General features: G+C 34.9%; 1 protein-coding gene across 2 annotated transcripts; it reads right to left on the bottom strand.

Annotated features, from left to right (window-relative positions):
• Nucleotides 1–1,544: 1,544 nt before the first annotated feature.
• On the bottom strand, nucleotides 1,545–21,888 carry LOC128181383 (uncharacterized). 2 transcript variants are annotated; one of them, XM_052849775.1, is made up of 37 exons: nucleotides 21,814–21,888; nucleotides 21,170–21,246; nucleotides 17,090–17,191; nucleotides 16,633–16,847; nucleotides 16,255–16,402; nucleotides 15,993–16,091; nucleotides 15,789–15,800; nucleotides 15,304–15,417; nucleotides 14,882–15,093; nucleotides 13,832–13,976; nucleotides 12,826–12,927; nucleotides 12,091–12,735; nucleotides 11,945–12,001; nucleotides 11,807–11,860; nucleotides 11,040–11,702; nucleotides 10,741–10,959; nucleotides 9,607–10,218; nucleotides 8,794–9,429; nucleotides 8,006–8,686; nucleotides 7,820–7,909; nucleotides 7,159–7,673; nucleotides 6,874–6,960; nucleotides 6,348–6,776; nucleotides 6,149–6,225; nucleotides 5,968–6,031; nucleotides 5,562–5,849; nucleotides 5,335–5,437; nucleotides 5,091–5,175; nucleotides 4,870–5,000; nucleotides 4,497–4,606; nucleotides 4,216–4,356; nucleotides 3,946–4,126; nucleotides 3,552–3,763; nucleotides 3,086–3,316; nucleotides 2,874–2,988; nucleotides 2,583–2,736; nucleotides 1,545–2,128 (listed from the first exon to the last, which is right to left on the bottom strand). In XM_052849775.1, exons 1-37 carry the CDS (start codon nucleotides 21,870–21,872, stop codon nucleotides 1,981–1,983), a joined length of 8,013 nt encoding a protein of 2,670 aa, XP_052705735.1. In that variant the 5' UTR covers nucleotides 21,873–21,888; the 3' UTR covers nucleotides 1,545–1,980. The 2 variants fall into 2 exon arrangements, with proteins under 2 accessions (XP_052705735.1, XP_052705734.1); XM_052849774.1 differs by lacking the exons at nucleotides 8,794–9,429; nucleotides 9,607–10,218; nucleotides 15,789–15,800; ... (4 more) ...; nucleotides 21,170–21,246; nucleotides 21,814–21,888 and having other exon boundaries at nucleotides 15,304–15,451.
• Nucleotides 21,889–25,444: the final 3,556 nt, after the last annotated feature.

Raw genomic sequence — 25,444 nt, 5'->3', positions numbered from 1 at the left:
GAAAGTCGTTCTCGGGACTTATCATCCACATCGAAGGAAAAGTAAATTAGCGCGGGAAAATTGCAGGCTATTTTGGAAGGGGGGGATGTAAGAAAAGTCTTCTTTTTTTAATGAATACTTTTGTCATACGTGTTTTCAATGAATTTCACAATGTGTATTTGGCCGATGATTTTTATATTTTATAACAATAAACAGGGACGTATATACTAACTGGAGTTAGCACAATAGTTAGTTATTTAGTAAGTACAATATGTATATACATGTACACGTCACTGCAATAAAATGCTTTCTTTGGTGATTCATGCGGGGTATGAAGGTAGCATAATTGCATACACTAGTATAACCCGCGTAAAGTTCGCATTTCTAATCAAAGACAGCATTTAATTGTTTATATTTACATCTTTCTTGTAATAAATTATCGAATCAATGATAAATAGTAGGTAAAAATAAATTATTGTTGATATATATGTACATGTACATTAGTACGTGAGATAAAAGAAATTACCAAGTCTTGATCATATATGAGAATTTTCGTCTAGCATCATCATAATTATTTCGTGTAGTCCGTGATTTTTCTTAGGTTGCTGAAACTTTCGACCAACCGATCGATAAACTGCATAATTATATGAACTGGTTAGAAATCGACCGTGTAAATTTCAATCCTGTCAGTTTCTCTTGCGCTGTGAACTACTATCGGTCTGCTTAAACAAAATAGGAGAACATACAGTGAATGTAAATATATTGTCGAATTTTCACGTAATCTTGCAAGGACACTGGATTTTCTAGCTGCCGAAAATTATTATTTTACGGTCAAATTAAAAAGGAATACAAATAACAATATACTTCTTCATCTTCCAATCCATGAACGTTCTCTGTTGCCTTATTTCGACTTCGTTATAACTATGTTGCATATTTGCAGATCTTGCATGTCACACTACTCTACAATAAAAATTCTTTCCTTGCATGGTGGTCAATGCAAGTATGAAACTAATCCGCTAGCATCTATCATTAAATATATCATGCATCGAAGATGTATTAACCTTTTTTAATACTGTAGCGTATGTTTGTAAAATCAGAATGCGGATTTTTAGCCTTTTAGGAAATATTCAATGCATCTTTTTGAATTTATTAATCAGAAGCAGAATGGAACAATTTAATCAATTCTTATCATGTCTTTAATTTTTAATGTTGTATTGAACATTTTCCATCCTTTCCACGTATATTGGATTTGAAGATACTGGACTGTTATTTTAACGTCTTGCACGGGATGGGGTCAAGGCACTTTTTTCATACGAAGCTTGGAAGATAATGTGGAACTAACCCTGTAACAATCCCCTTTTGTATAGGGTATACTGTGCCGCACTCTCTCTCTCTCTCTCTCTCTCTCATATCATTTGTTTTAATTTTTATTCAGTCGCCTCAGATGATGTGCGAGATTACCAGAGCGCCAAAATTTGTGTTGCGGGTATAGGGAATTTTGGCGAGCGCTCGCGAGCGCTTGCTCTGTTAAACTCGCCTCAGGTATTGCTATTGAAAAAACCCAATAAACTTCCATCTTTATTTGCAATAAAAAAAATCTGTTACAAGCAATACAGTAGAACTGCAATTATATACATATGAAGTAATGGTATCAAAACAAGTATTAATGAAAAATTATCAAAATAAACGTCACGTGATCGGTATAATATCAGTAGGTAGGCATTTGTCTGCCATATTAAATACATGTAAATATCCTGCAATCAAGTACACACATTTTTGCATTAAAACAAAAATGATAAAAATTAAGCCATTTTATTTTTTTAATGGTCATTGATCAAAGAATCAAATTCATGAATGGAATAAGCAGTTGATTTTTTTTTTATATAAAATATATTCCCCCTGCCCGCAGGACCGGTTCACTAGTATGAATATTGCATATATACTCGTACATGTATACGTTAGAATGCATTCGAAATTAAGGTGTTTTTTTAATTCATTCAATCACAGTCTGCTCTTCTCCTCGGCATAAGCTGGGTTGTGAATTGCGCCTCCCTCTCCGTGCTCCGTTAGCATTGAATGGTGGGGAACCTCGGGTGTGTCGTCTTGAATTCTGTACAGTCCGCTCTCTTTGCGCTTTTGCATTCTCTCTCTATGGAAAATAAGGAATCATTCTATAATACCACTGATAAATTAAAAGAAATCAAATTGCACATTTAGCGCAACCAGATTTAGTTTTAATGGATATTTTTTTCCACCAATCGGAAAGAATTAAATTTCAAAAAGTCTAGTTTTTGGAGATACATGTATAAAGGCAAATCATAAGAAAATGTGCTGTTGTAATCAATGCGATGGGGGAGGTTTTCTTCACAATAGTGAAAGTGCCAATCAGAATAGGGCATGAATGACTCAAAAAAGGAAAGAGAATAAGCATTTGGGCCAGGTTCGATAAGCGCATGTAAGTTCGGTGTTTCCGACGATTTATTGGTATTTCACCTTAATTTACAACTTTATTCTAATTTTTCAGCACCAGTGTGTAATTAACTAAGATAAGAGAGCATATGTTTATAATAATTTGTTAAAGCAACCAGTCAATTAAAACGTACTTTTGTTTACATATGTAGAACAGAGTCAACAGAAGGATAAACCCGATGAAACCGCACGCCACGGCTAGGATGGTGACCAGCTCACTGCTGTAGCCTTTCTCCGAGTCCGGCTTAGACACCTGAATGGCTGCGAACTCTTGTCGGCACTGCTCAGCTACGAGAATTCAAAATAAGTCATCATTTGATATGATTTATTCATACAACAACGCACTTTTAAATAGTCTCAAGAGACTTAATCAAAGCATTAAAATCTATCGTTTTTTAAATTTTATTTGGTATATGGAGACTTACTGTCACTGTTTGTCCATGAAGATGTGCTCACAGATGGATCACAGAGCTTGCAATGGTTTGAACCTTTCTTCTCATTCAATGAATGACATTCTCCATTTATAAGACATGTGTTGTCCTGCGAAAAAATACATAGTAAATACATTGTTAGAATACAAAATGACCTATCGTTATACTAGAAGAATTTGTTTCCAGGAGTTTCTTGAAGTGCTTACTCTCAGTGTACATTTGGAATTCATGACGTCATCTGTGAGCGAGCAATCAAAACATCTCGAGTCGTAGACAAGATGGAGGTAGCTGCTTTCACTCATGGTCTGTCCATCGTTACTAACTTGGATCAAGGCACCGCCTCGAGATTCCGGGAGTTTGCACGATATCTGGTTCATGTTGATGAAATCGCCGACGACAGTTCTCATTTCTGTGGTCGTAACCACATTTTCCTCAATCTAAAAAATGCATCCACGTATAACATTAAATTTCATCAAATAGCATGTTCATTTTTTTTAGAGCATTAACTACCTATAAAAGGCTTTAGTATCAAAAATTCCCGATCTAAATCGTTGAAATTGTTGCTCCGTTCATTTGCTCATTATTTCAGTCAAGTTTTGGTGACAGTTTCTTTCAGAAAACAGAGAAACGAATTCCACAAGTTTCTAGAACAACAAGGACGTAGGACCTGACCTTGACAAATTTGTAGTGACAGGTCAACGTTGAAGAATCCACAAAGTTGGCTCCGTAAATGGTGGCCGTGCTGCAGTCTTCAGTCTGTTGCGTGTCACAGCCACACGTATCACAGCTAGTTCCATTAAACAGGGTCTCCATGACGAACGGTCTGGTAGACTTGTGGATGTCACATTGTGTACCCGACCAACCGTCATCGCATCGACACACGCCTATTCAAAAACCAAAAACTCCTCCTATAGATTTAACTTTACTTTCAATAATGAAAATTTTGAAAATACCAATAAATCTGAACTCCAGAAAGGGTTTACACAGTAATTGAAATAATGAAGAAAGCTATGGAACATTCGTAGTATAAATTTTGATAATTTAAAGATATGGTTGAGTAACATACCTTCTGCACAGTGTCCATAATTCCCACAATCCAGCTGACAAAGGTTAGAGGTGATTTCCGTGGCGTTGTATGTTGGCGCAGTGGTATCATTCTCCGCCGGTTGCTGTTTGTTGACCTCGCTCAGACAGTTGTCAATGATGTCACTTATGTGATCCTGGGCCCAACCGGGGTCTCCCGTCAGCTACAAAACCCCACAACAATAAAACTTTATACTAGAAGGTATTGGTCTTTATGTAACGAATTCAAAGTAATATCAATTATTCAGCATACCCTTAAATCCTCGGCACAGCTTTCAATTTGACTGGTGTAGTTTTTGGAGTTCAAAACAGCCATGCAGTGCTTTGAGGCTGTGTTGTTTGAGATGAATTCTTCGCAATAACTTATCGCTTGATCTTTTGTATATGTACCATCCTAAAATGGCAAATTCAGTTGGGTTATATTTTATCTGTTATTGTTATACAAAAAATCGATTGCACAAATGCGGTACATATTTTTCAAAACTTACAGTAAAGGCTTTATACAATAAATATTGAAAATATGAATTAGCATACTTCCTCGAGGTCTGGAATACTATTCTCAATCTCTGCCTGTCGTCGCATTCTATGAGTGGATGGTCGTGGAACCAACGCTTGGTTGACAATGGTGGATGTGATGTCATATCCTGTTAATTGATAATTCATGAAATACTGAGTATAAAGAAAAACTGGAGTTGACCAGTATACCCATCCTTTTTGCTATAAGCTTTTTACGTTCTTTCAAAGGGAACAGTGAACGGATAAAAAACGACACCTTTGCAAAAGAGGATAATGTAAAAAAAAAAAAAAGCCAAGTAATGAAAGAGATGTCAGGCACGCAGGGGATCATTCAAATGTTGCGTATTTCGATTAAATTATACAGCAAAAATATGCTTTTCATTTAACTTACTGTTCTTTTCACAAACAAAAATGCCGTATCCGGGAGAACAGTACGGGGTTCTGGACTGCACACAGCTACACCAGGTCGTTATTCCAGGCAAAGTTCCAGGCTTGACTCCGGTAAATATCCCTTCTGCTGGTCTGAAAAAAATGAAAGGAAATTGCGCTTATCGTTCCCCTTACATTAGCTTTAATTCTGAACACTTCCAAGAGATTTGGTTAAGTACTTACCTGTGACTATTACAGAATCCGTTAGGATAACGGTCTGACCCAGGGACATCGTTTCCAGAGTGACCATCATAGTTTCCGCAGAGACCTGGTATAGAGAAAAAATGCATCAAAACTTCACTATTAAAACCATTAACCAACCTTTGATTGCCGATACATCAAACGGGAATACCAAAGCAATCAACCAACATTCGATTGCAGGTAAACAACACAAAAAAGAATCTTTTCAAGATATGAAATTCTGTACCCGAGACTTTGTTGCGATCCACACTGGATGGCTTGATCCAGATGTTGATGAAACCTCTGGTGCTGGTCTGTATTGTTATAATGGTACCGGTCGGTAGAAGCACCTTAATACAAAGAACATTATGCACGTGCAATAAGAACTATCACGACAAACTATGGTAGAATTGATATTGTTAAAATACTGATTACTTTTGTTTTATAGTACTAGTTTACCTATTGTTGTCTTACCTCGTATTTCTGACCACAGCCGTATCTCCTGATATATGTACCTGGGGTAAGCTGCCCATTCTTGTACAATGCCACCGCAATAGGTGCCGTGTGGCTAGAGCTGTGATGATGGTGATCATGATGGCGATGGAATAAAAGGTCAAAGATGTTGTGACCGTGTGTCGTCGCCGTCGATCCGCCGCCATTGCAACCAGTGAAGGTAATTACGTCATCGCCCGACTTTATGGCGACGGCACAGTTACATGTAGCGCGTGAGGAGGAACTACACTTGGCGTATCTTGCATGTACCTGAATGGAATGAGTTGTAGTCTTAAGCAGACTGTTTCTTCTTAGCAAAACACATATCTATCTCAAAATTCAAGGGTTTTTCTTTTTCATTGAGCGAGGGGTGGGATTAATGACATACCTCAAATGGTAAAGTGGTATGTTGATACAAAATGAAGTCGCCAGTGAGGAAATTGTTGTACCGCCTAGAAAGTAAAAAAGAGAAACCATTATTCATTTCATATAATGAGCATTAACTTGAATGTAAAAGTACTAGTAACATTTTATATTTATTATGGTATATAAATTACAGATGACCTTACCGGCCATCGAATGTGGTCATATGAGGATCGTTCACAGAGCTACAGACTGACTTGTGGTCATTGTCTTTCGTTGTGACCTGAAAAATGGGGAAAATATTTGTATGTGAAATATGAATGTTAAATAGCAACAAATAACGAAATACATCGTAATTTTCCCAACTTTATTACAACTGTATAACAATTTAGCAAGAAGACTCACTGAAACTTTTCCTATGTTCAACGTCTGGGGTGTGGCGGTCACTGACCCAGATTGTACGTTGAGTATGTTAGCATGGACATTGTAATTGACCGTCTGATCGCGATCATATTTCCCATCCACCGTAGCATACACCGGTATACTTATAGGGTTTTCCCAGTTATGACAATTAACCACAACACCGCAGGCCTCGGGAGTGTTCGATTGTTTTTCACCGGCCCAACCAATCAGAGCTTGCGGGACAACTGATCGTCCACCTGGACAAGACCTGATGATGCGGCGGAAGTCTAACATTGCAGTTACTTTGAATTCACAGCGCCCTCTACATCCGGTGCAACAAAAGAACTGGGGTGGTGCTGTTACGCTGATAAGAATGTGTGGGATTGGAAAGACTGTTCCCTCAGTAATTTGCATATTATTTCCGGAGGTTATCTGAAAAAAAGTAAAAACAAACCCAAAAGAATAAGAATTACAAAAAGTTTGCGAAAGACTAATCGTTCTTTTTTCCTATGTTAATCGAAACATTTACCTGTATGTTAGGCTCGACAATGTTACTTGTAAATACTGGGGTAAGCGCATTTTGATCCTTGAATTTTGCTTGGATGGAACACGTTATCTGAAAGCAAATTACCAACCTTTAACATATACAATCATTTCAAGAAAATAACCATTTTGGTTTTTATCTTGTATATGTATTAATACATAAAAATATAATGTATTTGAAAAAGAACATGAAGACCATTACGCCATATAACACAAGTACCCAGGCAGTACTGTGTTATTGTGAAGCTTATCACAAATAATGTCAACACACCTTCTGTTTGTACAAGTTTTCGTTGATTTGAGTCACTGGAAACTTGTATTCACTTGTTCGACCAGGGACGATGTTTCTCAGTACACAATTACGGTTGCCAATGTTCAAACAAACTATAAACTCTACATTATCTTCAATAGCTTTCTGGAAAGAGCAGGTCAAATATGCTGCACATTTGCCATCGACGGACGGCTTCAGATTAGGTTGATTTGTGTATGAGGGAACGGTCGGTCTTGGTCTTGTAGTCGTCGTAGGCGTGGTCGTAGTAGTTGGTGTGGTGGTAGTTGTTGTTGGTCGAGCGGTAGTCGTAGGTCGTGCGGTTGTTGTAGGCTTAGCTGTAGTCGTAGGTCTTGCGGTAGTCGTAGGCCTAGCTGTAGTAGTAGGTCTAGCTGTAGTCGTAGGTCGGGCGGTTGTCGCCGGTTGGGTAGTCGTTGGTTTTTTTGTTGTGGTTTGCTGAACAGTTGTTGCTTTAGCTGTTGAGCGCGCAGTTGTTTGCAATGGCGTTGTTGATAAGTCTGAAACATATATATCACTCCAAAGTAAAATGTATTCATAAAACATCAAATTGTAAAATAATCCAATGATATAATGTGCAATTGAAAATTAGAAACTTCCATAATGACATTTTTTTCCTTTTGCCAAACCTTGTTTGTCAGCTTACCCTTGCAAACATATTGTCCAGAGGGACAAAAATCTGTTGTTGGTGGTCGAGTCTGGGCTGGGGTCGTCTGCACTGGAGCTGGTGTCGTCACTACACACAAAGAAACCTCTCAAATGTAATACATCCCATTGGGCAAGAAATTGCATAACAATTGAATGATGATGTGAATAATTGCTATGTTCTTACTTTCAATAGGAGGGGGTATGATGCCCCCTGATATACAATCTCCTATCCAAGCATGGTATATGATGACGGATTTTATACACAGGTTGACAGTCGTTGACGTCGTGGAAGGAGAATTTCCTACGTAAATGTGCTCGTTCGTGGTGCTTACGGTCGGGTGTGGAATAGAAGTTACGGAGGTCGCGACAACATGGTTGTCAATTACAATCTTGACGCCTTCCTTTGGAGACCAAGAAAATATTATCTTTACGTATGTATTCAATTGGATCTTATCTCGCCCAACACTTGCAAACCAGGAGTGAGCTGCATTTGAGACAGCGAACTGAAGACGACCATATTGATATACGATTTCCATTCCGGTGCCCAAAATGTTGCTTCCACTGCTCGATAAAACAACCGTTCCCTCGTCCAGGACCCTGAATTTGACAATGATTTGGATCGTCAGTCCATTAAAACAAAGTCCAATGTTTCCAAAACAAAGGTCCCGGTGTTCTCCGAGGTCGAGGTATTGGCTGGTATTGGAAATGTGCAATGAACAGGTGGAGTTGTTCCTGGAATCAATGGAAGGGGTTCCGACAAGGTTCATGTTGATGCTGTTAGATGTCACTGTGGTTGTATTGGTCGATATAGCAGTCAATTCAAAATGGTACTGAGGGATGGTGTTTGGTTTAATTATCGTTGATTCTGAAACATCATATTTTTGAAGGTAAAGTAAGGTAGCAAAATTAAACCTCTACCAAACGTAATATATATTACATATTTAACAGAAAGGAAGATATACATTCTCTTACCCGTTATGTACACAATTTCCGTCACCCCAGAAATCATAATATTTGGTATGTAATTAGCCTGATGATTATGAGGAGAACCAATAAAAAGACTAAGTGGCTGCAGTGTCACCGTTACATTTGATACGGGAATTTTAGAATTGACGTTCATTCCATCAATATGCAAGGTCAGTCCACTCATGTCACTCCAAACAATGCGATACTTATGCCATGTTTCTACACTGAAACCGTATGGAAATTCAAGCACCCAAACTTGTGTAGTCATGACGCTAAGATAAAAAGTATGGTTGAAATAGTACATTTCTATTCCAGGATTCAGCGGCCCAGAACTGGACAAGATATACATTTTTGAAGTAAGCGATGGCGCATGCAAAAATTGCAGATCGAATGTGAAAGTAAATCCCGCCGTGCAGTGCAAGATATTCCCTATGCAGCTATGCAAGTTTGTATGACTTGAATATTCGATATATTGTGCTGTTTTGTTTAGCACTACTGCTGTTTTGTTTAAGCTCGCGCTTTGTATAAGTAGCGGATGTCCATGCACGGTGAAGTTGTGCGCTGGGGTATGCAATAGATTGCCCTCTATGCTAATAAAGTTGTAGTTCAGCTCCACAGCAATGTGCGCATGCGCATTGGAATCTGTCAACAATTGCAAGAAAAAAATAAGTTAAAAACTAGAGTAACTTTAAGTTTAAAGTTAACCTAACATTCAACTTCTTAAAGTTTTAAAAAATTAAATGCTGATCTTACAGTCACATAAAGATTGTGATTGCCTTTTTTTTTTTTAATAAGAATTAAAAATCGATGATTGATTACCATTTTTGGGTTTTATTATCTCTCTCATTCCAGTAATGAGCACATGTGACGAGTAGGAAAAGTCAATTAAATGTGAGCTTCCAATCACTAAGGATTGAGCCTGTAGATTCACATTTGTCTGTGTGGCAAAGGCGTTTCCAACCAGGACATTATTGACGTGCAGAAGAAGCCCAGAGATTAGACTCCACTCAATGCGGTACGTATACCAAACATTAACTTTAGTTTCAAATGAAGCTACAAGGCTCCAAGAGTGCTTACTAGAAACAATTTTAACGAAGTATGATCCGTTTAAGTAGTACATTTCTATACCAGAATGTTCTTCCTTCAGGCTTGAGAGAATGAACAGTTTATTTGTTGAAATTTCAATAAATTTTACTTTGATATTAAAGTTGAATCCCGAGGAGCAGTTTGCAATGTTATTGATACAAGTAGTTGTATTGGAGCTTTGGAACTCAATATATTGTCCAGTTTTATTCAATACTAAAACTTTGTCGCCGCCATCTTGCACAATCAGCGGGTGCCCATGAACAGTAAAGTTCTGCGCAGGTGTCTGAAGAATATTTCCGGTAATGCTGAGAAAACTGTAGTTTAATGTTATTTCTTTTTGTATACCTGTTATAAGTTAATATAAAATTGTCATTTTAAGATCATATCAAATTTATAAATTTGTCAATGCAATGCAAATAAAAAAAAATTCCTCTAGATTTCATTTTTGTCTCAAAATTTGTATATGGATAACAACTATTTTATCTTTACCGCCGCAATCAATGCATTGCAAGTTGCATGCAGCAACCACGCTCGCTTTAAAATATCTTAATGCATTTACACGCAAAGCTTTTAACTAGAGTTTACCACTAGCGTTTGAAAATTTCATGTATACTGTGGAATCACTGATGTTCGTTGTAGATATCATGGTCAACATTTAGGAATATACCCACCCTACCAACTCAGTACCGATCGTCTATTCTTTTTTTATTTGAATTGTTGCCTTAAAAATACTTTTACTCAAAACAGTCATTTTTGACCGCTCTCAAACGTCTCTCAACCTCGGGATAAAATGATTCCACAGTATTTATTTTGATATTGCAAGATATGGTATTCATAGTGATGAAATGGTGTTAAAACTTGACTTACTCTTGTCCTCTGTTGTTGTTTGCACATGCACTGTGGTGGCAGCTGCCGTGCTTGTAGCAGCTGTTGTGGTTGTTGTTGGTTGTACCGTGGTTGTTGGTGATGCTGGCTGCTGAGTTGTTTGTTGTATTGTTGATGTTGATGGCTGCTGAGTTGTTGTTGTTTGGGTTGTTGTTGTTGCTACTGTGGAGACTGTTGTCTGTTGTGCAACTGTGCTGTATTCTGTTAAACAATAAATGTCAATAATTAATTCATCACCATGATTTGAACAAAATCATTTTTCAAGTGTGCACGAGCATTACCTGTTATGCATCCTTGTCCAATCAGAGAGTCACGTGATGCGGACCACGTGAACAGGTTTTTGACTTCCATTGCAGTGGAGCTGAACGTATGGTTTGGTGCGCTCGCTATATACAAAGGGTACACAGTTGGTTGATCTGGATTTGGAAGTTTTATTGAATGTGACATGAATTCTTTTCCATCAAGATAGACGATAAAGCCATCTTTTTTGTTCCAAGAAACTTGATATGTGTGCCATTCACCTACTTTGACATTCAGTTTTTGCTTTGCAGTCCACATAAAATTATCTTTCTTCGTAGAACAATACAGTTCCCCATGCCAAAGATACAATGCCAGTCCGCTTGCCCCAACCTGATCTCCTCCGCTGGAGAATATGTATCTTTTGTCTGTGGAATTCAGGTCCATCAGTTTGATTTCAGCACTCAGTGTGAATCCATGTTCGCATTTAGTCATGTCCTGAATGCATTCTAATCCATGGTTTGGCAATTCTACAAACTGCCCATCTTTATGCAGCTCCAGTATAGCTTTGCCGTTTTGTTCAGGGGTCAGATTAGGTTTACCAAAAACAGTAAAATTGTACGAAGGTGTGATAAGGACGTTGTCTTGAATTTTATTGAAACTGAAATCCAAGGTTTGCTGATCGCATGAATGTGTTGTAGTTTGACCTGTTTTCGTAAGAATGATTGAGATATGAAACCGACATAGATTTTAGATACATGTATGCCGTTGAGAATTATTTGGTAGGATAGCATGCAGATATTCAACTTACTTATTGGTGTAGTTGTGGTCGAAGGAGCCTGTGTTGTATTTATTGTGGTCGTTGCTGTAAACAAAAAATTATTTCAACTATATCTAAAAACTAATTTATTTTCGTTGTTAAAGTTTGACTGGAATACTAATAACTTACTAGGTTGTGCCGTTGTTGTTGTTGTTGTTGCTGGCTTTTGAGTTGTGGGAGCCACTGCTGTAACAAATAAATCATTCCATTTACTACAGAAACGCATTACATTAATTAAAAACATGCAAATTAAAAGAAGTTATTCTATTACTAACTTGTGCTTGATACCAGTCCATTCACAATAAGGTTTTCTCGGTGAGAATCAAACGTTTGAAGTCCACTGAAAGTCATGGATATGGAAATCTGCTGGTGGTAGCCGAACCCTATGCTGATGGGCTTGACCTGGGTGGCTGCGGGTGTGGGCTGTGCCTGGATGACAGAACCAGCCAGGTGACCATCGATGACTAATGATGCTCCAGAGGTCTTACTCCAAGACAGTTCAATCTTGTGCCATACATTTACTGTCAGGGTGTTTGGGACTATAACAATCCACTGGTTGGAGGATGTGGTTACAACGAAATGCAACTGGTTGTTAACATTGTAAAGAGCTATTCCTGAATGGTTTGGCAAATCTCCTCCGCTGGAAATTATGTAGGCGTTATTTGCAAGTTGATGTTGCAAGTTGACGTTGATTGTCAAGGTGAAACCTGACGTGCATGAGGTGATGTCCTTAAGACAGGCGTTGAATCCCGTGTTGTTGACCGTGACGTAACTATTTCCGGTCAGTTGGACGCCGTTTCCAGTGGGAGTGTTAACGATACTCACGTTTCCATGAGTGTTCAAGTTGATATTAATGGTTGTTTGGATTATATGCTGAATGATTTGAGTGAAGCCAAAATTGAGGTGTACCATCTGCGAAGCTGTTTAATTAAGAAAAGTGATGAAAGGATTTTTTCAAAATAAAAATGTTGTTTGTATTCAATTTGAATTAAATGAGGAATGCAATATACCTGACTGGTCGCAACTGTCACCATAGAAGCCAGATACACATTTACAGACGTTTGTTCCCATACAAGTTCCCCCATTCTTACAAAAATCTTTAGGACAGAGGGCTTGAAAACAAAAGAATCACAATACAAATTTCAAATTCCATGCAATTATACAGGTATTGCCATTAACAACAGCAAGAAAAATAACTGTACTTTTTCATAGATAATCTCTAAAGTCTATCCCATATTCTACTACAGTTATTGCCGATATCAAAGAAATTATTCTCCAATATACCACGAACGTCATCAGTAAATTATCAGATCAGAAATACCTATTTGTCTCGCACTGACTATGAAAGTACAACTTCAAACCTTAAAAAGTTTTAAAACCATGTCAATTTCACGTGTTAGTTCCAGTCAAAACGATGTGTATTGCCTCAAATGTTTATTTTTAAGAGATCAATGCGGCTGTTCCTAGCACCTCCCTAGCATTTTTTCACTGCATGTTTTTACATAAAATATATATATATCGTGTAGTAGTAATAATCGTATTAAATTGCCCTTATAATATTAGGAACATGATTCAAAGATATTTTATAAATAAGATAAGAGTATTAAAAATCCAAAGAAAATTCTGTCGTCTGCATGTGATTCCTTTGATCGATACACATGTATACACATTACCAACAAAACCATTGGGGTTACACGGAACAGCCGTCAAAATGACCTAGATCGTCTCTCTATAGGAGAAACGATCTGTAGAAATACTGGGCTGTTAGTAGAATAGAAATAAAGTTCTTGTTATCGTGAATGTTGCAGGATAACCTCCTCGGTTTCGAAATGTTGTTTAAAATATAAAAGCCTCGGCTAACGCCTCGGCTTTTATATTTCAAAACAACATTTCGAGACCGAGGAGGTTATTCTGCAACATTCCCGAAATCTCGTACTTTATTTCTTAAAAAGACGACAATGTATATCAATCATAATCTAAACAACTGATATCCTGTGGACAATCCATCCCACTTACCTGCTGGGTCACATCCAACGAGTTCCACCCTGAAGCAGGCCGCAGACTCAAAGGTTTCCGGATAAATCCTTATAGCATCTGTTACAATGTAAGGCTGCAGGCCAATGTTGTAGTATAAGGTTGAGTTGTGAATGGATGGAATATGCTGAAATAGATGGGGATTTGCTATTTGTTTACTATTATTCGGTGTGGTATTTCAACAAAATATTATGTAATTTCCGCTTTAATGAAAATAAGTATTCAAATATTTGTTTTGATGAATAAAACTATCAATAAAGTCTTTCCTTATTTAATGAATTTTATATGAATAACAATACTGAATTTGATATGCGTTTTTCCCCCAAAACTATTTTAAACGCTCCGGCTGTCAAAATAATATTTTGATAAATTCGTTGATACACGGTATATGTTATTTAAAAATCAGTACTATCAAAATAAAGAGTCTTAAGCCACATAATGTTGTTGTCAAATGAGTATATTTAAACAATATAATGCTTCATGTGGTGATTTATTCGGGATATGAAGGTAGCGACATTGCAGAAAAAATACATAACCCGCGTTAGCGGATTATGTAAATTTTTCTGCAATGATCGCTACCTTCATAACCCGTATGAATCATCAAAGAAAGCATTTTTATTAACATCTCTCATTTGACTAATTAACAAATTGATTATGAAAAGTTAATAATATTTACTAAATTACTGTTAACGTACACAAGTACGTTAGTTAAAAGAAACAGCCAAATCATCTCTTGTGAGACTTTGAGTCTGACATCATCATGATTACTAGTATTTCGTGCAGTCCGTGCATGATCTTTCTTAGGTCGCTGTTGGCTTCGACCAATAGATAAACAGAGCATGTCAATTTCAGTCCTGTCAATTTCTTGTCAGTTTTAGCCGCTGTATGCTTCGACCATTCGATAAACGGGACGTGTAGATTTCCGTCTGTCTGTTTCTATACAGCTATGAATTAACTATAAATTTCCGTAAGAAATAGAGTAAATAATACTTGGTAGATGTAAATATGAATATATATCATCACAGTCTGTACCTCATTAAAACTTCTCCATTCTTTCAAAGGATCCAGCGCCGAAATGAATTTAAGCTGAAATGTCTTCATGAACATGTTCGGATATGTAAACGAGTCTTTCTGACTAGGGTGTTGAAAGTACAGGCCTGAGAGAGCCGTTGGTTTAGAGAGCCGGACTTCTAGCCAAGAGGTCTGATCACTAGATGCTGGGCACCACCCACCATTTTCCTCGCCTGAACAGTCAAAGTAAAGTTACAAACCGCAATCTAATTTTAATTGTTTCTTAATAAGAGGACATTATGAATGAAATGATAAGAAGGATATTGAAGAAAAATTGTAAAGGGGAACTTCAGACTTTTTAGAAAAATTGTTTAGAATTTAAAATTTGAATAAACATTTATTTGATCCTTATTAAATATTTACACCAGAACCGATTTACATACCCGAGCAGCAATTATATCGGACTTTTTCCTTGTTTTTCCCTGGAGCAGACGAGGAAGCGGATATCATATTGTCCAAAATGGCCCCGCTCTGCATTCCTAGTGAACTTTCACAGACTACGCAGAAAATGTTATGCAGTTTGAATTTCATTTCAAGTTTTCATTTTTAGGTAAGAGAATTATATCCAGTGTCACTTGTAAGCATGGACATATAGCCAATCGGCATATTTTTTTTAAAGACCAAATTTATTTAACTTGCATGTACATGAAAGTAGCATTTTGTGGTTTATACGAATACAATCAAAGTTTTTAAAGATATTGGTTGTCTTTGTCTGTGTCCTACAGTGTATATTCTTAATGAATATTCTTTCCAACTGTCATATGTATTTAGTTAAAAATCCGATCAGATGCATTAACCAGGGTAAGAATCCATGATAACCTGGTTACCGCTGACGTTATAGTACAATGAGAATGGTTAGCTTACTCACCTGCATTTGAAACTGCAAATGAAAAAAGAAAAAAAGAGATAACAATTTGAAAGAACCAAATTATTTATCATTGCTATTATAAAAAAGATGAAGTAAAAGTAAGAAATATGTTAGGGTATTTTATTGCTTATAAAACGCTGGCTAGTATTGTTAAGAATTTTTGTATGCTATGATTATCTGTGTATTGTGCTGCATAGGGCGTACTTAGATTTTCGCATCTATTTCCATTGTAGTTGCCGGGACACGAGCATTGGTTCTCTGCAATACACTGCCCTCCATTCAAACAGGTATTTGGACACAAATCTGTAAAGATTTTAAAGATTGTAATGTCCTAGTTTAAAAGAAATACTTTCAAGCGCGTTTATAAGTACTAGTATTTCAAATTAAAAAAAATTATTCAATTCGGCGTCAGCTGTTTTTTTTTTCTTCAAAAAAATATTCTTCATCTTATTTCTATTGAATTTACCCTTGTAATTGGAACATCCCAGAAGATCAAAGCGTAAGCAAGGACCCCTCTGGTATGATAGAATATTTATTTTGAATTTAGAGACAGCTACTCCAGGAGTAATTGTAATTGTTGTGGTGTCTGTTGTGCCACTTAGAGCATTTAGTACCTAAAAGAACACAGAGTCTTAGCAAATCGGGCATATATCAAATTAAATACAAAATTTATTGTTTCATCTTATCATTTTTTAAATTAGAATCTTGGAAAATAAATTGAAAAAAGAGATGGAGATGATTTTTTGTAAGTTAAAATGTATTTCATTGCAGCCAAGTGAAAGCTACATGCAACAAAAGGTACTTAATGTTTTTTTCTTCATATTTTAATATATCGTTCTGATACCTGAGGTTTAGTTGGGTCAGGAGAAAGGTACTGCCATTGCGACGATCCTTCCAGCATAAACTGTATAGATATAGTCTTGACGTATTCCCCATGTCCATCCTGGGGCTTCTGAATGACGAGACCCCGTATCCCCGCCCCCTGAGGGAAGTCCACCTCGATCCAGTGATCCGGTGAACCATGCGTGTCTCCACACCACCCGCCCTTGTCTTTTTTATCTGTTACAGTATAAATGAAATTAATCCATTTTTAATGATTGAACAGCATACAAGTTAATATTAGGAAAATGAAAAAAATCTAGTTTTCAATGAATCCGAATATCAGTTACGATAAGTTTTACGATTATTTGTTGGTTAACAATGACCAAAATGTTTATTTTTTTCATTTACAAAAAAAAGCTTGAACAAAATTGTTTATCCTCTAGCCAAAATGTAATCTATAGAAAAAGACTTGGAATTACCTGGACAACAATCCAGGCGCGCGTTCATTACGTGTCTAGCTGACGGGTTCGAAGTTTTGATCATGGACTCGGTGATGCCATTCCATAGAGATGTCTTGCACACTGTAACACGAAAAGGTAGATGGTACACGAAAGTTTAAAGCTGATTATAAAAGAAAAATAAACTGTGATGCCTCAATTCTTGGGTTTTTTCTGCTTTTGGTTATTTTTTCTGTATCTTAATTCAATGATTACTATTGTAATCAATCACAAAATAGTTTCTGAATAGTGCAAAATATTAAAGCTTATACTAAAAGCACTCGGTTTAGGGGAGATGTGAGAATGTACATCTTTCTTTAAAAATAAGTATATTGTTTCGAAAAATCAAAAATTACACTGAATACGCTATGGTTCAGAAAGAAATATAAGATAATAAATTAAATTGTAACATTCATATCTCATATAAAACTCCCTTTTCCCCTTAAACATGTAAAATGTGTGCTGTGTTCATTTTTAACATTGTATGGATGTAACGATATGGAAGGACGGATTAACATTCAGACAAACATATAAAGAAACTGGAATGACAACAAATTGGTGCCCCATTCATATAACTAGTTGACTCTTATTGTCCAAATAACATTTCCCAGTCAAAAGAAAAGAGATACCTCAGTGCATATTGTTAAAATTTTCATTTGTTCGAAAACATTATTTATCTATTTTTTCAAATCAAAAGACATTTTTTTTTTAAATCATCTTCTTTAAAATTAATATACGTGTTTGAATATTTTTTTTTCTGTAAACAGTGATCCAATTATATTGAATCCATTTTATTGCAATGCGCACTTTTACAAACAAATCTGAAATACATAGATATTTTTTCCCTTCGTCTCTACTGCTTTTTGTTGTTGTTGTTTTGGGGTTGTTTCTTTGTTGTTGTTGTTGTTGTTGTTGCTGTTGCTGTTTTTTTTATGACCGCTTGATGAAGATGACAACTTTATGTCAACCCTCACTAGATAAATGGCATGAGCGTTAAGGATATTTTTCGTATGTTTGGCCGACCAATGAAAAAGGATTTAACTTAAGATATAAGCATACGTTTATAAACGAATCTTTGAGATTCTAATAATTTGCCTTTGTGCATATAAATATCATAATATATATTTTGTTTTGTTCTAAAACTATATGCGTGTCAATTACTGTTATATTTAAGGACAAGAACTAGTAAGTTGTTAGAACATGTTTCTGCTCCTTTTGAGCAATCAATAAATCGTGTTCAAAACAAAACATATTTAAGTAAAATTTGAAATAGATTTAAGAGCATTTCGGAGCTTTTCTTTCACAATATTAAATTTCAAATGTAATGCGCAGATCCATTTTCAATTTAAAAAAAATATTTATCAAATTCAAATTTTACGCTATTTTGAAAACATAAAACTAATTTGCTTATCTTCCGACTCAAAGTTTAAACACTAAGTCAGAAGAGGGTAAATAAACAATTATTCAAAGTTGGCCTAAAACTTGACTTTTATCCCCCGAACCCAATTCTGGCTGTAACATTCATTTGTGGGGATACACAGTGGCATCATGGGCGGAGAAAAGTTTTTAAACCTTTCCCTAAACCGTAAATGATATCATTTTTATTCTAAATGAATTTGAACTAACACCATTAGTTCTTGAGTTGCAAAGCAACAAACGACGTGATTTGACATGTTAACTCTGTGGTGATAAGTGGGCACATTTAATTGATTCCAGAGATTATGAGCTTTAGAAAACATTTCAAAGACAGTGTTCTTATTCTTAAATATTTCAAGGACATGTTAGGTACGATGTATACATGTATCTATGACTGCATCTGAGACATTCAGTTACGTACGTGTCCATTTTAATCAGTATCATTTATGCCTTTTTATAAATTGCACAGCACTGTAGCATATATTGTTTTATTTTTTTTTTGAGTTTTGCAAAGCCAAACTATTCCTTTTTCCAACAGCAATTTATATGATCCATAATTTGAAATAAATCAAATAATAAATGCATAGACAAGTTATTAAATGCAATCCAATGTTTTCCAAACATTATGGAAGTTTTGGTATTCCAATATAAACTTCGAACATATCAAAAATTGTTTTAAAAAATGTTACAAAGAATTACCAAATAAAACGTAAAAGAGCAAACGTTACAAAAATTACAGTAGTCTCTATAAATCGCGAAAATTTGTATTTCCTTTTTTCTTAAATTGAAAAAAAAGTCTCGGATCCAGACAAGACAATCACGTACATGCAGTCCCTAGCAACGGCGTTATCTCCAAAACGGAAACATTGATGCATTAAAAGTTGAAAAGGTCATTTTCATTTTCCGACCCAAAATTAATATATGTTGACACTAGGTACACAAAAGCTAAAGATATAGGAACAGTTTGTATGTGTTAAAGTTATCTGGTTGTGTAAGGAAATTTGGACTAATATGGTGGGCTAGACTCTTTTCAGAGTTGTCGCGAACTTTGATAATAGTTCATACAATTTGAATAGATATTACGCATTCACTGAATTTTGTGAAATAAGCAAATGACGATGTTGCGAAGATTTATAACCTTTTTGTTCGCTGTTCTTATCGAGTTATTGGATTTCAGGGGTGTCACGTCAAAGTATACGTAGGTGGACCTTCGCCCAGACCAACCTCTCACTATTTACTTTGTAGGTAATTTTCTCGTGTATCAGAAACCGAAAAATGATCTCGGCGTTACGGAAAGTAATACGATGCAATGCATTCCTTTTTATTCCGGGAGCAAATAAAGTTGATAATTTTTTATTATTAAAAAAACTTTTTGTCCTTTATCAAAAGGAAATTGCAAACAAAAAGAGATAATTACCAGATTGTGCTGCAACTACTAGCAATGACAGAACAAAAATATTAAAACCTAGCAGACGTGACTTGTCTTTTTTTAGGCAGTCAAAAACCATCCCATTCCCTTAATTTTTTTTTACAGTAATAATACCCCCCCCCCCCCCATGTAAAATTTAAGGTTTGACAAGGTATGTATTTTGTTGTTGTTCTGTTTGGTTGGTGTTTGGTGTCTCGACACACCAATATCATTTGATGGATCTATAAAGTATCTTTTTTTTAAAATAAGATTTCATAAATAAGAAATTGATATAAGCTAATGATTTATATTTATAGTCTTTGATTCTATGAAATATATTCCAAAGTGCTAATGAAATATTTTTGTTACAAATATCAGCCAATATACCCCACTTAATCTTTTAAAAAAATTGGTTTTACAGTTTTTTTATTTAAAAAAAAAAAGGTTTGACAAGTTATGTATTTTGTTGTTGTTTTGTTTGTTTGGTTGGTTGTTTTTTTTTTTTGGGGGGGGGGGGGGTGTTTTTATTGAAAATCGTTTCCTAACTTTTTAAAACAAAAACCCCCCAGAAAATACAAAACAATGTCGTTTAAAGCGCAATTTGGCGCTGTATGAATATTCGATAGATTTCATTTTACTAGTACTGAGTACAGTGTATTATTAATATGTTCATTATAGATTTATTGCAAATTCTTTCTTATCTAAATGGGAAAAAAATAAAAGTTTAAAAATTAAAAAGTAATATAGTATCTATGATATACGAATGCCTTCTATTTATCTCGCAGATCAATGTCAGACTGCACATGAAGTTACCCAAGTGTACTTACTATAAACAAAAAAAGACTCCACGTGCGTAAATTAATAATGTCGTTTTTTGGGGGTTATTCAGTTATTCATATACTTATCACGAAATGAACTAAAAGTTTTCCAACTACTTTCATTCAGATTTTTCTTTTCGTTTATTTAAAAAAAAAACTTCTACTGGCTTTTAGGGATTCAGAATACGATTCTAACTATTACAATGATTTTGTTTTAGTAAAGAAACGATGAAAATCTTCAAATTTTCAGAAAGCATAATTGGTAATTTCGGTAAAGAATTGTCATATAAAAATAAAAATGTAGCCATGTTATTGGATGTAACTTGAGTTTCAATTTGTCGAACATCCTGAAATATCATATTCGATTTTGTACTGAACCCGCCAAAAACATCCCTGAGAGATAATCTAATAATAACTTACCGGAGTCTGGAAGAGCAGCAAAAGTTCCATGGGACAGCAAGGCCAGAACCGGCAACACGAAAAACGAGGAAGACATCCTGTAATCAAAGGGGTGAGGGAATCAATCAACATCAACAAGAATCTCTCTCTCTCTCTCTCTCTCTCTCTCTCTCTCTCTCTCGTTAATCCGGTGTAATATATATTTCTTTTAAAGTGTCTCGACACACCAATATCATTTGATGGATCTATAAAGTATCTTTTTAAAAAAATAAGATTTCATAAATAAGAAATTGATATAAGCTAATTTCTTTGATTCTATGAAATATATTCCAAAGTGCCAATGAAATATTTTTGTTACAAATATCAGCCAATATATCCCACTTAATCTTAAAAAAATACAATTTTTTTATTTAAAAAAAATATCAATTTTTTTCTTCAAAACTGTATTTTTACTATGTATATCTGATATAAGATATTATGTAAAACACAACATATAGATATGAATATATGTGTAATAATTACACGGACCTTTACCTGTTGTATCTACCTCCGAAATTCACGGTCCTGAGGTATCAGGGATTGATTGCTTTCTTATATTAAATACGTTCTGCCAAAATGTCCCCACCCAGATTATTTATAGAAAATGAATTTCTTTTGGCACTCACCCCCTTGCGTTTACTCGGTGCTTTAGCTGAAGGGGTACAGTGTTGCTACCAAATTTCATAGATTATCTTTTGAAGATCCGACAGATTTAAATTCCGACCTGTAACCAGGCATTCGAAGTGTGGGTGGATTTCTTCTTCAGAGAGAGATATGGCTGGCCCAGGTCGCTCGCCGTCATCCCCGTAAAAATAAATCTTTTGTTCCTTTGATATGACTTGGAATTGGCAGGACAACCCCAAATGTTTATTTGCTATAATATTTACATCAAGAAAGTTAAACAGTTGTATATTAAATCGTTTGTCCGTCAATATTTAACGAACTGTCTGTAGAATTTTATTTATTCTCTCAACATGTATTTGTAAACATTCTAGTTATACTGAGCAGACCCAAAGGGCACTTGGAGCAATTTATCGAAAAATTATGTTACATGTAACGAAATCACAAGAGTTTTATTATTTTAAAAAGGTCTTATTTAGGTAAAACATGGTTAATTGTCAGGCATGCACGTGCACCTTATCTTTACTTGCGTTGGTCAACATTGTAAGAAAATATTTAACAAAAAATAAGATATAACAGCTGAATCCGTTTCATAAATAACAATGATTAAATCTGAATTCGAATTATGAATAGAAAAATTGATTCATGTTTTGAGTGCCAAATTGTGATAAAGGTTACATCACGTCTGCATTGACGGAACAGAATGCGTAAGTTCCACAGGTGTGTATATTTGTTCCTCGCTGTGGGCAATTGCTTTCAAGCAATGTCCCACAGAAAAGCAGTGTGTGGAGAGGGGAAAGACACCAAAGGCCAGACAATGTGTATAATTTATATAACTCCTGTATATGCTATGACAGCTTGCGATAGATATTCTAATAGTATCTTTTTTAAATGATACGCCAGTTGAACTTTACGATTTTTTTCATCAATTCTAATCTAATTCTATGAGTGCATTAATACATAACAGTTTAAATATACTGGGGAATCTTGCAAATGTAAATGTTGATACTAGAAAACATCTTATTTCATTAAAGTTGTAGAAATGCTTGTTTTGTTTTTATTATTAAAAGCTATCATTTTTAACGACAAATGACCGTTATACTAGCTGTTAATATTTAGAGATATGAACAATAGAAAAATAAACGTTTCTTGAATTTAGAAATTCTATTCACAAGTTTGTCATTGTTTGTCTTTTGTCTACGTCTTACGACTTGTTATTTCGAATTACATGTCATAAGGCAATTTCGTCATTAAAGGACTGTCTATATTTGTTAAGTTGTTTTGTCCTACTTTGTAATAAAGGATATATTTTTTTTATAAATTAAATACCCGATATATTTCAAGACATGGTGTCTATTTCATTTGAATACATATACAAAATATTGATTTATTAAAACAGATTGCCCTATATAGTTGACATTTTGTAAATTTACTAGATGGGTACGCACTCAGTTAATTTAAAATTATAAAAAAATACACATTCAACTTTTTTTTATCAGTTACCAATCCTAATTTAATTATCTTTTTTTAATGAAATAACATTTGTTTTGTTTTTTTGTATTACGGGACTTTGAATTGTGTTATTATCTTACTATATATTTATTTCTATAATCAAATTTATATATATATAAATTTATAAACAAAGAAGGGTTTTGTATAAAGATAAATGAAATGATTAAAACATAGGAACTTTTCTTTATCAAGTAATGGTGTATGATTGGTAATTTGTTGACCCTTCAGCCTCCTTAAAAGAAATAAATTAAACCACATCTATTAACAAAATTTATTATTCTTAATATCTATACTGTAACTGTGCAAATATACCCCGCCTACACTTCGACAAGATTCAGTTTTCCTTCGTCATAAGGTAGATTTATGAAAATTTAGGTCTTAATACAACATAGATATTTAATATATCAATCAACATACAATGACAATATTTTGTTTCTGTATTTACAATAAATCTAAAAGTTCAACAACCTACTCTCAGCTAAGATATCAACCATTGATTTAGATAAACCCAATCCCTTTAAACTAGCTTCAACAGCTTCAACAGCTTGCATATTTCTATATTTTGTCACATTTTATCCATTTTCTTTAACGGAACTTTTTCGATATATAACATTGTTTTGTAGAACTTTGCTTTATATGTTTCAATGTAGGTGTAATTTGTACTCCGTGCAATGTTCTCGGTTCAAACAAACACCTTATCAGGGTGTTTATATTTATACTTTAAAACTGTAGTTGTTCTGAAAAATGATTTCGCGTAAAAATTTACACCGCTATTGTAGTTTCATTATTAGGTCGATGGTAATTGTTTGATCAATTGTATCACCATAGCAAATCTTACCAAATACTTTTTCCCCCTTATTTCATTGTCACGGGGTCTTGGGATAAACAAGATTCAACTATTTCAAATTTAAAATTATGACAGTAAATGTGCTGATAAACTTGAAAATCACAATTTTTTTTTAAAGAACACTCCTTAAACGATGCACCATTTTGGATATCACATTACGGACCTAGAGTCCGAAGTGACAATTAAATACCCATCATCTCTGTCTATATTATCTCTCTTTAGAAAGAGATTTGACCCTTCATATCGATATCAATAACTTGAATTTCGCTTTCCCTTGACCTAGATGATAAAATGTGATGTGAAGTTAGTTGGTTGGAATTGTCTCAGTGGTTGTAAAGAAGAAATTGAAAATAATAAAAAGTCTACAAAAAGACGACTAGGCAGATATTTAGAAGACAAATGGACCATTGTTAGCCAGGAGAGCCCACTTTAGCTTATAGTTCAGCGGGCATGTTTACAGAACTTTCCTAAGATTTGACCTAAGTGTATTCCTAAGATATGACTTAGGAAAAAGTTAGGAACATCTTAAGCTCAACTTTGAGGGGGCCTTTTGTAGATGTAGCTCGACGGTACATATGTAACTTAGGACCATCTTAAGTTAGGATATACTTACCTACATCATGTGCTAAAGGAATTCTTATTTTTCACATAATTCATACAGATAGAATTTGGGAGACTTGTGCAGGGATAAATCGTTAAACAATTACACGTGCCAGTATCATGATAAGCCTTAAACCAGTAATTTTAATTTGTATACATTTTTTAAAATATACATAAAGCAATAGGAGATGTATTTTTTAGAATTTTATTTTGCTGCTAAAACCTGATAGTATAATAAAGCTGCATATAACTTAAACTTTTATGATAAATAAGATTTGAAAACATCATTAATTTTTGTCACAGGAAATATTTCTCTTCTAAGGAATATATAGCAAATAAATTTTTGTACAGGACGAAAATAATTCAATTTTGCTCCAAATAAGGCTTCTTAACGGCATTTTCCACAAAAATATGGCTAACAGAAATATAAAAGCCATGATATTTTTTGTCATTTTAGTAGAAAAGAACATCTAAGTGAGAAAAAAAAATCCAACATGAAAAATGCAGCTCATATTGCTTTAAATAGATCTATATCGCATAGCCCCCTAACTCCGTCACTACCCTAACTCCGTCACTTTCGGGAAACTCCTCGCCGTTTGAAATCAAGTGCCATTATGACGTCATATTTTACATGTCAAAAATCTTTAATCAAATGTCAACAATTTGCAACGGTTAAA

The sequence above is a fragment of the Crassostrea angulata genome, chromosome 4 (assembly GCF_025612915.1).
Source record: "Crassostrea angulata isolate pt1a10 chromosome 4, ASM2561291v2, whole genome shotgun sequence".
Taxonomy (NCBI): Eukaryota; Metazoa; Mollusca; class Bivalvia; order Ostreida; family Ostreidae; genus Magallana; species Magallana angulata.
Note: the sequence above shows the minus strand (reverse complement) of the source record. Positions and strands in the feature narration are given on the sequence as shown.